Source organism: Phaseolus vulgaris, chromosome 2 (genome assembly GCF_000499845.2).
Source record: "Phaseolus vulgaris cultivar G19833 chromosome 2, P. vulgaris v2.0, whole genome shotgun sequence".
Lineage (NCBI taxonomy): Eukaryota > Viridiplantae > Streptophyta > Magnoliopsida > Fabales > Fabaceae > Phaseolus > Phaseolus vulgaris.
This window is the reverse complement of record NC_023758.2, coordinates 26,368,821-26,384,290: the sequence shown is the minus strand read 5'-3', so window position 1 is coordinate 26,384,290 and position 15,470 is coordinate 26,368,821. Positions and strand designations below refer to the sequence as shown.

The window sequence follows — 15,470 nt, the reverse complement described above, 5'->3', positions numbered from 1 at the left end:
AGTTAAAATAAAAAGTGTACTAACTCTTGTTGGCTCAAGAGGAATGCAATTTGTTTAGGTCTCCATCTCCTATTAGCTTTAGAAAGAAAAAAGAAAGATGAAATGAGTCTCCCCACATGGCATATAATAAACACACATCACCACCTCATACATACAAGTGGGTCCCACCAGCTCACCCACTGCCAAATATGAATTAACCAACACATTCACATCATCTCTCTTTCCATTTCTTCAAATAACACCTCATCTCAACAACTCCACATTATCACATTCTTCAATCATCAAATTCAGTTACTCAACTTTAATTAATTATTGAACAAATAGAAGGGTTGGTTTTGTTATCCCAAAGTTTGATCATGGAGTGTTGGTTTTGCTTCTCCTCCAGCAAGAAGAGTGTTGCAAGGAATGGCAGAAGCAGTGGAGAGTTGAGTTCAGAAGACGTTGAGAGGGGAAAGGATGATGAGATGCTATCTGACAGGAGCACGTTTTCAGTGAAGGAACAAGAAAAGAGGCTGAAGAAAGCATTGGAAGAGGAAGAAAAGGTTAGCAAGGAAGCAGAAAGGGTTGTCCAATGGGTGAAGCAGGAATCAGCAAGAATTGATGTTTCTGCACTCAAATCAGTTCTCACTCACCCCCAAAAACAATCAAATCTTATGTAAAAAATACTTGTGACTTTCTTTCTTCATTGCTTTTGGCTGGATTCATCTTCAGACATTATTGTATGTTTCATACTATTATGGTTTCTTAGGCTTCCTTTTAGATCAATTTTTCTGTCATACATAGTTGAGATTTGTCAATGTTTTTTTTTTTTCAATTGAATATGGATTCTGGTTTCTTTAGCTTGAAGTTATGGATCAGATTGGTACGTAAAAGGAACTATTGAAGAAGATTCGTGTGTGGAACTTGTCCACAAAGGAGTTCTATTGGACTTTTTCAAGAGAAATGTCTAATTGCGTAAATGTATTTAGTTGAAAATTATTATTTGCTAACTTTATATAAGTCATTAATTTACTAAATTAATTTAGTCAATATAATTTTAAAATTAGTTCATTTTAATAAAAAATATCATTCTTTAATTATAATATAGTTAGAGTTGTTAACATATCAAGTATAAAGAATAAAAAGTTACATTTTTATAAACAATTATTGGTGAGACTAAGAAATATCTTAACATCTCTATTTTAAATTTGCAATTTTGTTTAAATTTATATTTCTTCTAATTAGTCTTATGATTGTACATATATTCATGATATTAATGCTTAAAAAGTATATATTTATTGTATTTTAATATCAAAAGTATACACTGAATTTTGTTTATTTTTAATTTAGCTTTTTGTTTACTTTTATTAATTTCTTTATAATTATTGAAATGAAACTTTTACAATTTAAATAAAAATAAGGAAAAAAAAACAGAAAGGAGAGATATTATATTTTATTAAGACTCAATTTTTTTAGAAAAACTTAAAAAAAATGCAAAACAAAGAACCATAGGTTATTATGAATATGTAAACTTCTCCCTGTGTATAGCATGCACACAAATTGACCATATTACACGTCATGGAAAAAATTCAACACATTTTCCGTGACGAATCTACGTCTAATTTTGTTTGGATAATGATTACAAATAAATACAAAAAAAAGTGAAAAACAAAAGATAAACTAGTACTAACTTCCCATAATAAATTTTATCTTTTAATATTTTGATTTATATAATAAGTTGTGCTTCACTCCTTCCCCTTCATGTGTTTTTTTGTTTACCCTTTTTTTTTCTTTATCTATTTGTGAGCTTTATTTTATTTTTGAAATGTATTTTGATTATAGAAAATGGATAAGAAAAACTGACACAAAATTAAGTGTGTAATTTTGATTTTGATCTTTAAAGTGGCAGCTGTGCAAATTTAATCTTTAAAATCACGATGATGTAATTTTAGTTCTTATTGCCACGTATGTTAATACATTGCGAGTGACATCATAACTATTTATCATTCTAACATATCATTTGTCACTAAATCTCATGTCATACATTAGATTAGATGCAACATAAATATTTTTTTTTAAAACACTAAAGAAATAAAATTCCAATATTTTTAAAACGTTGAAACTTTTGTAGAGATAGAGTTACACCATCATAAAACAATAAGATTAAAAAGTTGATTTAAGTTTTTTTAAGTGTATAAATTTCCTTAATTATACCTTACTTTGTAAGACCAATATATTTGTATATTAATGAAGACAAATATTCTCATTCATGTAACTAACAAAAAATATTAAATTAAAAACTATTTTATAAATTAAAAAAATATTAATATTTAAAATAGTTTATATTTAATAAAAATTTATAAAATATTTTTTTTAATTAATATCTAACTATCCGCTACTAATATTTTAGTTACTAGAGACTAATTTAGAATACAAAATAATAAATAACTAAAATTTGATAGCTAATTTAGATACTAATTTAGAAATCATTTTATAAATTTTTATTAATAATAGAAATCACTTTAGATACTAATAATTTTTTAGTCTATAAAATAATATATAATTTAGTTAATGTTGTAACTAATTATTTTTTATCTTTCTATTTAATGATTTTCTTGGAGTGGAAAACAAAAACATGTCAAATAGAAAATTTTTAAAAATTAAATCTATTATTCTATTTATTTTAACAAAATGAAAAATCCATTTTTTTAAATATTATTAAGATTTAAACTTTTAAATTTGAATTAAAAAATTATATTTGATATTTATCGAAATCAAATAAATAGAATATATATATATATATATATATATAATCGAATATTTAATTATAAAAGAATTTGAAAAGGACGTGTTTTTTTTATGTGAAATGGGTATCTCCATACACTAGAAAAATGTAGAAATGACTACTGTTTATTAAGTGCGACTTTACAAACAGACGTAGTCTTTAAAAACGCGGTGACATTTTTGAAATTAAGTTAATTTACAAATGCGATTATTTGTAATAACCGCATTCTTAAATCATTTTTACCCTAATTTATGAAGCGCGCAACTTACTCTTTCTTATTTTCTTTCTCCTCTTTGCATTTCGCGTTTGCACACTCCTGCTCGCATTTGCGCTTACTGTTCATCTCTTCTTGCAGCTTCATTGATTTTGCTTTCGTGCCTCTGTAAGTTTCTTCGAGCTCTCTTTATTCTTCACCAATGTATATAATTTTTGTTTCCTTTATCTTACTTTGTTTGGTTTGTTGCACTTGAAGTACTATTGCATTGCCTTCGTGGGTTCTTCTTTGGTTTTTGGTGTGCTCCGTCGCTGCTTCTGCTTCCACCGCCGCGTCTGCTGCCACCGTCGTGCCACTCTTGGCCAATGTTGCCTTCACACTCAAGGTTGGTGATGTTTTCTATTTTTTGAATTTTTTTTAATGTTATGAATTTGTTTTTTTATGTATTATAATTTGTATTTTTTAAAATTTATATTATTTCGTGTTTATTATAATTTGTATTTATATTATGTTAGTTGTTAGTTTCGAATAAAATTATCGTGTTTGTATTGAGTCCGAGGGTGTTCCACCCTCGATAATTGATACATGCTAGTATTGAGTCCGGGAGTGTTCGACCATCGACAAACGCGTGAGATAGAACATTGATTAGAAAACACCTGAATGACTATTTCAGAATATAATGGATTGAAATTGGATTAATTCTCTTCACATAAGTGATGAGTACGAAAGAGAAGTAGAAGAATTTATACAATCTGCACAACGTAACACGATTAATAATGGTCATGATGGAGCAAAGACTAGGTGTCCGTGCGTTAACTGTTTAAATGGAAGGATACTGGATGTTAAGATAATGAGGGAGCACCTGCTATGTGATGAGTTTCTTCGATCTTATAAACTTGGACATGACATGATGAATTGTTAAATTTACCATGTGTTTCCGTAACTGAAGAATATGTGGGGTCCACCATGGATGATACAATACATAATGATGTAGATGATGATCGATTGAAGGACATGGTTCGTGATGTAGGAGCTCAGCCTTTTGCAGAAGCACATGGATATGGAAGTATGTCAAGTGATGCAGAGACTCCATTATATCCTGGAGCAACTAACTTCACACAGTTGTCAGCGGTGTTAAGATTGATGAATTTGAAGGCAATAAATGGATGGACTGATAAAAGCTTCACGAAATTGCTTCAATTGTTGAAGAATATGCTTTCAGAGGAAAATACTCTACCTAATCGTAATTATGTGGCCAAAAAGATTCTTTGTCTAATGGGTATGGAGTATAAAAAAATACATGCATGTACTAATGATTGTATATTATACTAGAAAGATTTTGAATTATGGAAAAGTTGTCCGAGGTGTGGGTTATCACGTTATAAGTTGAAACAAAAAGATGATGATACTATTGAAGATATAGAAAAACATGGATCCCCAATGAAGGTTATGTGGTATCTTCCCATCATTCCAAGGATGAAGCGTTTGTTTGCAAACCCAAACGATGCTAAGAATCTTAGATGGCATGCAGATGAGAGGAAATGTGATGCCATGTACCGACATCCAACTGATTCTATTCAGTGGAAGAAATTTGATGATGAGTTTCCAGAGTTTGGTAAAGAATCAAGAAATATCTGACTTGATTTAGCTACACACATAATGAATCCATTTGGTAATATGAGTACAAATCACAGTTCATGGCCTGTTTTACTAGTTATTTACAACTTACCTCCTGGATTGTGCATGAAGCGAAAATACATGATGTTGTCTATGATGATATCCGGTCCGAAACAGTCAGGGAATGACATATATGTTTATCTAAGTCCCCTAATTGAAGATTTGAAGTTAACGTGGGACCATGGTGTTGAAGTATTTGACGGATTTTCTAATGAAACTTTCAAGCTTCATTCCATGTTATTTTGCACCATCAATGACTTTCCAGCATATGGTAACTTATTAGGTTATAGTGTTAAGGGTCATAAAGCATGTCCAATATGCGAAGAAGACAATGCTTCTCAATAATTGAAACATGGAAGGAATATAGTATATCTTCGGCATCAGAGGTTTCTTATAAGCCATCATCCTTACCGGAGGTTGAAAAAAGCCTTTAATGGACACCAAGAGACTAGTGGTCCACCAACTCCATTAACTGGTGTTGAGGTTTACAAAAAGGTAAATAACATAGACCACACCTTCGGTAAGTAAAAAAAAAAGTCATCTGTGACAAACATTTGGAAGAAAAAATCAATCTTCTTTGATCTTTCGTACTGATGGAGGTTAGAAGTCAAACATTATATAAATGTAATGCATGTTGAGAAGAATGTGTGTGATAGCTTAATTGGTACACTTCTTAACATTAACGGGAAGACGAAGGATGGTCTAAATGCTCGTTTAGATTTGACTGAGATGAACATACGAGGCGAGTTGGCACCCATAGAAATGGGTAAGTGTACATATTTGCCCCCAGCCTGTTACACCATGTCAAAAGAAGAAAAAAATAGTTTTTGTTAATGTCTAAAGGAAGTGCCACAAGGACATTCCTCAAATGTGAAAAGCCTAGTGTCAATGCAAGATTTGAAGTTAATTGGGTTGAAGTCTCATGATTTCCACATCTTGATGCAACAATTGCTGCCAGTAGCTATTCGTTGGATCTTACCAAAAAATATTAGACATACCATAACCCGTTTGTGCTCATTTTTCTCTTCCATATGTTGTAAAGTCATTGATCCATCAAAACTAGATGAACTTCAAGATGAAATTGTTTTTATCTTGTGTGAATTGGAGATGTTTTTTCCTCTATCTTTTTTTGACATCATGGTTCATCTAGTTGTGCATTTGGTAAGAGAGGTTAGATTGTGTGGACCAGTGTACTTAAGATGGATGTATTCTGTTGAGCGGTATATGAAAATTTTGAAAGGTTATGTGAAAAATCATTATCGTCCAGAAGCTTCAATGATTGAAAGGTACAAAGCTGAAGAAAGTATTGAATTTTGTTCATAATACATGTCAAAAGCAAATCCAATAGGTCTTCTAGCTAATTCATGGCACCACAAGCGTTCTACACGTAAATGTTTACGTTGTGTGAATATTGTAAGCAAACCTCGATCAGAAGTCTTGCAAGCACATTTGTATATATTGAAGATGAAGTTATACCTTACATAAAAGCTCATAAAACCATTGTGAGGGCAAATAACCCAAGACAAGCAGAGAAATGGGTATTGATGGAAACTTTCATGCCTTGGTTTAAAGACGAGGTGTTAAAGGATTCAACGATGCTGATAAAAAAAAAGGATTCAACGACATCGGAGACCTTGACCTGATTGGCTGCTGGATTGAAGTTTGATGTCATTTCTTGTAAAGTGTACGAAGTGAATAATTGTATATTTTACACGAAGTCTATGAATGAAAAAAGTATCATTCAAAATTCTGGTGTTACTCTTGAAGCCGTGTCAATGTAGTTTTCGACTTCGAAAGATACAAATCCAGTACTTGGATCAATGACATACTATGGGTTTAGAGAAGAGATATGGGAGGTTGACTACACTAAGTTTTTCGTTCCAGTTTTCAAGTGTAAATGGGTTGACAATAAAAGTGGGGTTAAAATTGATGAATTAGGATTCACACTAATGAACTTTTGAAAGATAGGGTATCGAGATGAGCAATTTATAATGGTTCAACAAGCATTTCAGATTTTCTATGTGAAAGATCTTACATCAGAACATTGGTATGTCGTTTTACACGGGAAAAAACAAGGGGAGGCCATAGATGATATTGAAAATGGTGACCCCCGTTCATTCACACCAATGATAATTAATAAAGATGACGATGTACTTGATGATGTACATGCAACCCGTAAAGACCACAGTGAAGGAATTTACATATGAATATTCAACCCACTATGGTAGTAAATTTAGAAATATTTTTTATAATACGCATTTAGAATTTTATGTATTTGTTTTATATGATTTTAATTCGATGCAGATTAACTAATGTTTGTTACCTAATTTTTTTAACACATATATGGATGACAATCAAACTCCAATTAGATCCCAATCCGGACGAGGCCGGAAAAGGACCTACTAGATTGAAGCATCTCGCATTGAAACGTGCTGCTGGTGAGACGACACGTGTTGACATTGACGTCAACACTGGAGTGACTTTTGGTCCTAATGCAGATGAGTTTAATAGATATCTTGGAGTTGTTTCTCGTGAGAGGCTCTCCATTTTGATTAATTCATGGGATGACGTGTCAGAGGTCAATCGAAACATGCACTGGGAGGATGTTTGGGCACTACAAGAAAATAACACTTTAGTCACCGAATTCAGTGACCGAAAATAAGTGGTCGCAATTTGCAACCGAATTAGCCACCGAATACCTATAGTGTCAAATCTGCGACCAAAATAACGACCAACTGAATTATTAATGATTTTAGTTAGTTTTGCGACCGCATCAGCGACCGAACATGAGTGAAAAAATCACCGATCGCTAAAGTGGTGACTGTTTTGAATAAATTTGGGAAAATACATCTGCGACCGAATTAGCCACCGATTTTAATTCGGTCGCTAATTATTATTGCTTATTTTCTGCCACCAAATTAGTCACCGAATATGTTTTGTTGTTTAGCCACCAATTTTTCTTTGGTTGCTAAATATAATTGTTTAGTTTTGCCACCGAATCAGCCACCAAATTTGTTTATTTTTTAGCCACCGGTTTGTTTGTGGTCGCTAAATATAAGTGTTTATTTTTTTCACCAAATCAGCCACCGAATTTGTTTTGGTGGCTAAATATAATTGTTTATTTTACTACTACTTTTATTTTTATTATAAAAACTATACAAGGATCACATTCTATACATTCATGAGTGGTCATGAGTTTGTAATTTCTTAAATTTAAATAAAATTAATTAAATATTATTTTTAAAATATCAGCTCAAATAAAAATTATAAATAAAATTACATAATAAAAAATTATTATTAATAAAATTAATTCTTTATAAAAAAATAAATTACGCCACATAATTAAATTTAAATAAAACTATCTTTTAAAAACAACTTTAATTTTATAAAAATAAATAAATTTTCAGAATTAAATTGTAAATAATTTTTTAATTATTAATATTTTTTATTAATAGCACTTTTATTACTTGTTTCTATAAAAAAGGCTGTTTAAATAAAAATTATTAATAGAGATAATAAGTATATGTCAAATTTGTATTAGTATGAAAAATAATTAAGTGATTAAAATATTCATATTTATTATCATGGGTATTTAAATACTTATTTAATATTTATTTTTGAATGTGTATGGCTACATAGTTTTATTCATTTCTAATAATAAATAATATAATTAGATAAAACATTGAGATGTTGATTCAAAATCAATTTTATTTTATGTATTGAAAAAATAAATAATGTAATTAAATAAAACATTGGGATGTTGATTTAAAATCAATTTTATTTAATCTATTGAAAAATTTGTGGTCATAAATTCTTGAATATTATTATTATTATTTTAAGAAAGTTCTCTCACTGTGTTCTTTTTCAAGCTTCAAAGAGTTGGTGTTAACTTTTAGGGTATTGAAGTGGGTAAATTTTCATAAAACAAAGAACCATTGGAGAAGGAGGAAGAAACTGCAGCTGGTGGTTGTGGTGCGAACGAAGGTGCAAGAGAAGGAGGAGGAAGCTGCGCATGGAGGGCGTCGCCGCAAACGGAGACAAACAGATGTGCGAACGAAGGCGCAAATAGAGGCGAGCGGAGGTGCGAGCAAAGGCGTGAAAAGAGGCGCAAATGGAGGTATGCAAGTATTTTCTAGTATATTTTACTCAAGTTAATGTTCCAATGCAATTTCTTATGAACTATTATATTATGAATGTGTATGAAGCAATGTACCGTGTACGACGAGAATCAATTAGTTAATATGTTTTTTGCGTGTTTCTGATTGGACATTATCCATATATGATTCATATTAACTTGTTGGGTTTAATTGGTCAACTTGTTGGTGATTCATATTAACTTGAAGTAATGCTACATGTTGATCCAGAATTCATTCACGATTCTCTTGCTGATGTTGATTGGGGGGGGGGGGGAGAAGAAGTAGATCTACAATTACTAAATGAAACAAACATAGATGAACAATACGAGGAGGAATACATTTCAAGTGAGGATAACATTGAGAGTGATTTCAGTGAAACAGATACCTCTTCGGTAATTCATGCATTAAAATTGATTGTATACCTTGTCAAAATTATGTTTAACATTAATTTTATTGTGGTTTCCCATAATTGTAGTGAATAACAGGGAAGATAACTGGCATATTTGGTTGTAGAAAACACAATCAAGTTTGAGTCTTTTGATCATGATTACTTTATTTGATTATTCAAAATTGATTGGTCCACTTTGATTATTGTATTAATTACATCTTATATATGTAATATTTTTTACTTGGTGGTGGTGGTGGTCGTAGAGGTGGTGGTCGTAGACCACCTAATCGTGGTGGTCAAGGTGTTCGTGTTGATGATATATCTTTACCCAACTCCAACATTTGCCCTTCATTTGTTCTTCCAACAACTATGGAGTCTACACATCTTATCTATGAAGGACCCCCACTTCCTACACTTCACGAACAAGATACTGAACATCATGTAGGAGAATCAAATCCTATTTCCTTTTCTACAGAGCCAACTATGAATCAACCTTCACCAATACAAGACTCTCTTACACCTGACAATGAGTCCGACAATGTAGTTGATCAAAGACCCTGGCTTCATGCAGAAAGAGGAGAGTAAGTATATTTTAATCTAATTGTAATTCATCAATATGTTTTGATTTTCATATATCATTTTGACAATATGTTTTGAATACATATTTTCACCAGCAAATGGACCTTCCAATGTAATCTCACAAATCATCAAGCAAAAATATGATGAACCCAGTCCCACATGGAAGAAGGTTTGTCTTGAGCTCAGAGATAGATGGTTTGGAGAGTTTAAGGTAATTTGAGTTATGATTACATTTAAAATGTTATTCTATTTTCTACAATGTTTGTTTTCTAATTTATTTTTCATGCATAAAGAGTATAGGTGGGATCTGGAACAAGACCAACTCATTAGATCCATTTTTGATACAAAAGCCTCCCGTATCTTTAAAAATGCTATGAGTAAAGTTAGACATGGTCAAGATAAGGGGACCTGGATTCCACCACTTGTTCGAGCAACCTTGGACCAGCATTGGAGTTCTACAAATTTCCAAAACAAGAGTGTTATTGCCAAGGCGAATCGGGCTGTTGAGAAGGGAGCCTCAGCCTACTATGGTGGTTCCATATCTACTGCGGCTCACTTTGAGAAAATGGTAATATTATTATATTTTTTTCTCTTTCTATATTTTATTTAAATATAATCTATTATATCTTTTTATTAAAATTATGTAGACTAAGGAGCTTGAACGACAACCAACTGCTTCGGAGGTTGTAGAGAGAACGAAGAAATTGAAGACTGGACAATGGGTCAATGACAAGACTTGCGACCTTGCAGTATGTTTAAAATTTAAGTTATAATTTAATTTTTACTATATGTTTTCTTTGTAATAATCAATTTGATTTCATTTTCAGGAGAAATATAAGAAACGTCGAGAAGAAGCCCAACAACAACAAATGCTTGAAAACGAATCTTCGCAAAACTCTCATGTTGCCTCTATTGATGACAATGAAATATACATTTATGTTGTTGGAGGTGGAAATAAGAAAGGGAATGTCTATGGTCTTGGTGTATTGAGCAAAAGGTTTAATAGTTCAACAAGTGCTCACTCGACTACAAGCCAAGCTCTAGTTGTCCATCAAATAGAAGAAATGCGTGAGATTATTCAAAAGTTAAATGATGAACTTATGACAAAACATGTCAAGGAGCGGACTCTTGAAGAAAAGATGGAGCTATTGATGAAAACTCATGAAGAGCAAAGTGAACGCTTGCGCAAACAAGATGAGCTGATGCGCAAACAAAATGAGCAGATGCAACAAATCATGCAACACATTCAAATAAATAATCCCATATCAGGTTCTTCAAATCCTATTACCAGTGGACATCATAAAGGAGACAACATTAGAGATGATAGTTCAGAAGAAGATTAGTTGGATGCTGAATTATATAATAGATTTGACTTTTTAAACTAGTTTTTAATACTTTTCGTTGTGTAATACGATTTACTTTTAATTTGAGTACAACTCCTTCTTAAACTATGTATTTAAAGTTCATTCATATTTAGCTTGATTGAATTTTGAGTATCTATAAGCAGGTTTGAATTTCTTTATAAAATGGTTAAAATACCATTTTAAATAGGTATGAACAATATATATAAAAATGGTCACCGAAATCGATTTGGTGGCTATATTTACAAATAAAAATTTAGCGGCCGAAATAGAATCGGTACTGTAATTAAGAAAAATATTTAGTCACCGAATTAGCCACCAAAAGTTTTTTTAATTAATTATTTTAATCCATTAGCGACCGAATGTGGTCACTATCACCTCTGTTTCAGCCACCGATTTAGCCACCAATTTTTTTATAAAAGTTTGATTGTTAATTTGGTTTCTGAATTTTGGTGACCAAATTTTCTACGACCGATTTAGCCACTGAAATTTTGATTGCTAATTTGGTTTCTAAACTTTAGTGACCAAATATTCTGCGACCGATTTCGCCACCGAAATATCGGTTGCAAATTAGCGATCACTTTATAATTCGATCGCTAAAGGCTTTGCGACTAGGGTTTTCGCTTCCATTTTTATTTGGTGACTGTTTCGGTCGCAGATACGGTTAGCAACCAAATTTGGTGGTTGCTAAAAGTGATTTTTTTTTTGTAGTGGGGTAAGCTTTACATTATTATTGTTATCATATAATGTTTTTTAATATTCATTGATTAATTTTAATTTGGTGATGTTATTTTGCAGGCAAATTTTGAAATTCCTAATGTGGAATCGCTTCGATCAAAGATACTATCCAATATCGGACTTAAATTTCGTCACTTTAAGTCACGACTGACGACAAAATATATTTTGGTGATCTTAAATGCAAAAGTCCCTGTTTAAAGTACAAAATATTGATGAAGAGACATGACGTCTTTTTAAACAAAGCCGTGAAAATGAATTTTGGATGGTAAGTGAAGTTACTTAACTATTTTTATTTATATAACATTAATAAGTTAATATTATTTAATTCAATTTGTTTATTTCAATTATGACAAGATCGTCGGAAGAAATCTCAAGAGATAGCTTTAAAGAATGTTACCCCGCACGTATTGTCTCGTTCGGGGTATCGAAAGCTTGACCAATCACTGATGATGGAAAAGAAGCAATCTAGACAAGGACTGTGTCTGAGAATGTGGTAACAGGGGTCACTTCTCCTCCATCACCACTTTTTCGCCATGTAAAATGGAAGAGAGACTGAATTAAAAAGTCGAGTGCACCAAGTTCTGAGCAATTAGGGGTTATCATAAAAAAAATTGTAGTTATTTTTAGCATTTTTTCATTTATTTTAAAGCATTAATTATATTAAAAACTGATATGATTTTTGTCTCTAGCAGGATTCCTTGGAATCCCAAGGTAATTTTGTTCTTGAAGGTCGTCACGATATCCTGGTTTAAGCAATTGGACGACCTGAGCACTGTGGTCGTGTTCGTGCAGCTGGACAAGGGGTTGGAATTAAACTATATTTTGGAGTTTTACAACGACACTCATCCTCCTCCCCCCAAGAGACCAAAGCAGAAATAATGACTAAGATATGTGAAGAATTAATGGAGGAGATGAAAAAGGAGACTGATCGGATGCGGCTAGAGTTGCGATAAGAGTTTCTATCGCAACAAGTTTGTGCTGAGCCGATTCAACCCCTTGTTAGTCCCGCTCCCAAGAGCATAAAGGGGAGTTATGTAGCTCCTACAACATCAGGGGAGGATATCATTGGCCAAACAAGGCAATGTGAGCTACTGGTAGCGGGTGACATGCTTCCTCGGGTGGTGGCCATTTGAAAAGTCTGTGAAGAGACCACCACTGATATGAAATCAATAGCAAGATAGAGATGATTCTTTGACATTCTATGGAATCAACTTGAGTTGGAGATAGCTTAGGCACTTTTAATAGAATTGGATCAATGTTCTATGTTTCAAGAACTCACCAAAACTTGCACCAAACAACAAACTCATATGGAAGATCCATCTATTGCCAATTGAACCGATTAAATTGTGTATAAAAGCAAAAGGACCGAATAGAAAGCTACAATACTGAAATTGGACCAAACAAAATGCAAGAAATGAAGAAGAAACAACTAGAAACAACCAAGAAGCAAATGAACCGAAGCAAATTCAGAAACAAGCTAGATTACCGAATGAAATTGCTAGAAAAGTAAACTAAGACATGTTTTAGATTCAAATGAGCTAGGAGATGAAAGAAAGAAGAACTTATGGAGATGGAGGACTTGGTTTGATGATCACGCCACTTGGATGGTGAAGGCTCCAAGATGAGTGAGCTAGTGCCGCCACTTGAGAGAACCAAATGCACTCAAGATAAGACAAAGTGAAGGAGAAGACAAGTTCTCACAATTCTCTCTCAAATTGAGTAGAGTTTCTCTATTACCAATTTCCAATTTGATTTTTACAAAGGCAAGCACCTTTATTTATAGCCTAAGAGGTGCTGAAATGAAAAGCTAATTAAACTCAAATTACCCCCTAAATGACATAAAAGTGGCGCCAACTTAGAGCATGAGGAAGGTGTGACTTCCTTTCTTAGATTGGCACCTCCCTATTACGCCTACACCCTCCCACTAAGTCACATGGACAATGTGACTCTCTCTAAAACATTTACACCTACTTATTTAATATCCACACCTCCTACAAGAGTAAATCAAATGATGCTCTTTTATTTAATGCTTGGCCTTGCCCCTCATGGGATGGACTTGGGCTTTTTGGGCTTTGGCCTTCTTGGGCTTGGGCTTGGGCTTTGGGCTTTGGGCCTCATCTTCATTTTATGTCTTCTTTTAATTTTGAGAAGACTAGAAGGAAGAACTTCAAATGTGAAGGCGAATGTCCTCTTCCTTCATTAATAAAAGTCTCCTTTATTTGATTCTCATCAACCACCTTACATAACGTTCCTCTCTCCCCTGATGTGGCGAAGTTAACAGTTGAAATAGTACGAGTACCTGATGCTCGTGTTCCACTACTTTCAGATGAGGTAACCACTGTAGTCGATGCATTTCAGACATTCGTTGCCTGACCCAAACACCTTATTTGAATTATTGCAGAACCTCCGGTAATAGTTTCATTTCATTATATTATATTAATTTATATTTATATATTACATCTAATTTAATACAAATGTTCTTTATTTTGTAGAAACCTCGTCGGAAACCAAGTCCGAGAAAGAAGCATGAGGTTCCGGTTGACGATCATATAGCTTTCTTAGCTGTAGGTGCTACACAGATTGGTCGAGAACCTTTTGAAGTTCCCAGGGATGATACATTTTTTGAAATAAACACTGAACTGCCACTATACATATACATGACAAATTTATTAGAATTTGTAGCTGAAGATCAGGAGCTCAATATAAATATAATTTAACTTTTTATGATATAAGTATATTTACCTATATTTCAATTTACTTTATGTTAAATTATTATTGATTATGCTTTAACTAATAACTTGTAGGTTTTTGCATGGAGTCTGTCTCACTGAGGAGAAGGAAAATGTGTATGGATTCTTAGATCTTGCATATACTAATCCAACTGGAGCAAAGGCAAATGAGATCCAATCATACATCACTAACACCCTGGAAAAAGAGGGAAAACAAATTTATTTATGCCCTTATATTAATGAGTAAGTTTAATTATATGTCGTCAATTATTACTATTTCATGTTTTAAATATTTACTAACTCTTTTCATGGATGATATAAGGGTCATTGACAGTTAATTGTCTTATCAATGGTTGATAAGACTACTGTGTGGTTTTGTTCCCTACACAAAAAGATATTCCCAAGTCTTAAGAATAATATCATTAATACGTAAGTACACTATAAACTTAACTTTGTATGTTACTAATTAACCATCTACTAACGAGGCTTTTTGTATTAACCAGTTCATGGCGTGGATATAACATCGTAAAAGGTCAATCCAATTCAAATTTTCAAAATTTGAACTGGATAAGACTAAAGGTTTGTAAGTTTTTCTCTCTTTTCATTGTTTATCAATATACTAACTTTTACTTTTTATTGAATTATAGTGTAATAAACAACCAGGAAGTTATGAGTGTGGCTATTACGTTATACAATGGATGATCACCATTGTAAGAGTAGGCCTTAAAAGTGATTGGAAAGAGGTAACATGATATGTTAAATTATTTTTATAATTCTTGAACATATATGTATCTTGAAAATAATTTATGTCAACCATATTTTGAAATGTTGTTCTTCACGGATGAAGCACCAATGTCTTCGGAAGCCATAACATATGTGAGACA

General features: G+C 32.5%; 1 protein-coding gene across 1 annotated transcript; it reads left to right on the top strand.

Annotated features, from left to right (window-relative positions):
- Positions 1-219: 219 nt before the first annotated feature.
- On the top strand, positions 220-887 carry LOC137809669 (uncharacterized). The gene has a single exon (XM_068610769.1). The coding sequence runs from the start codon at positions 357-359 to the stop codon at positions 657-659; it is 303 nt and encodes a 100-aa protein (XP_068466870.1). The 5' UTR covers positions 220-356; the 3' UTR covers positions 660-887.
- Positions 888-15,470: the final 14,583 nt, after the last annotated feature.

Bases quoted from the DNA above. Each gene is read 5' to 3' on its own strand.
- LOC137809669 (XM_068610769.1), top strand. From the start codon at position 357: ATGGAGTGTTGGTTTTGCTTCTCCTCCAGCAAGAAGAGTGTTGCAAGG.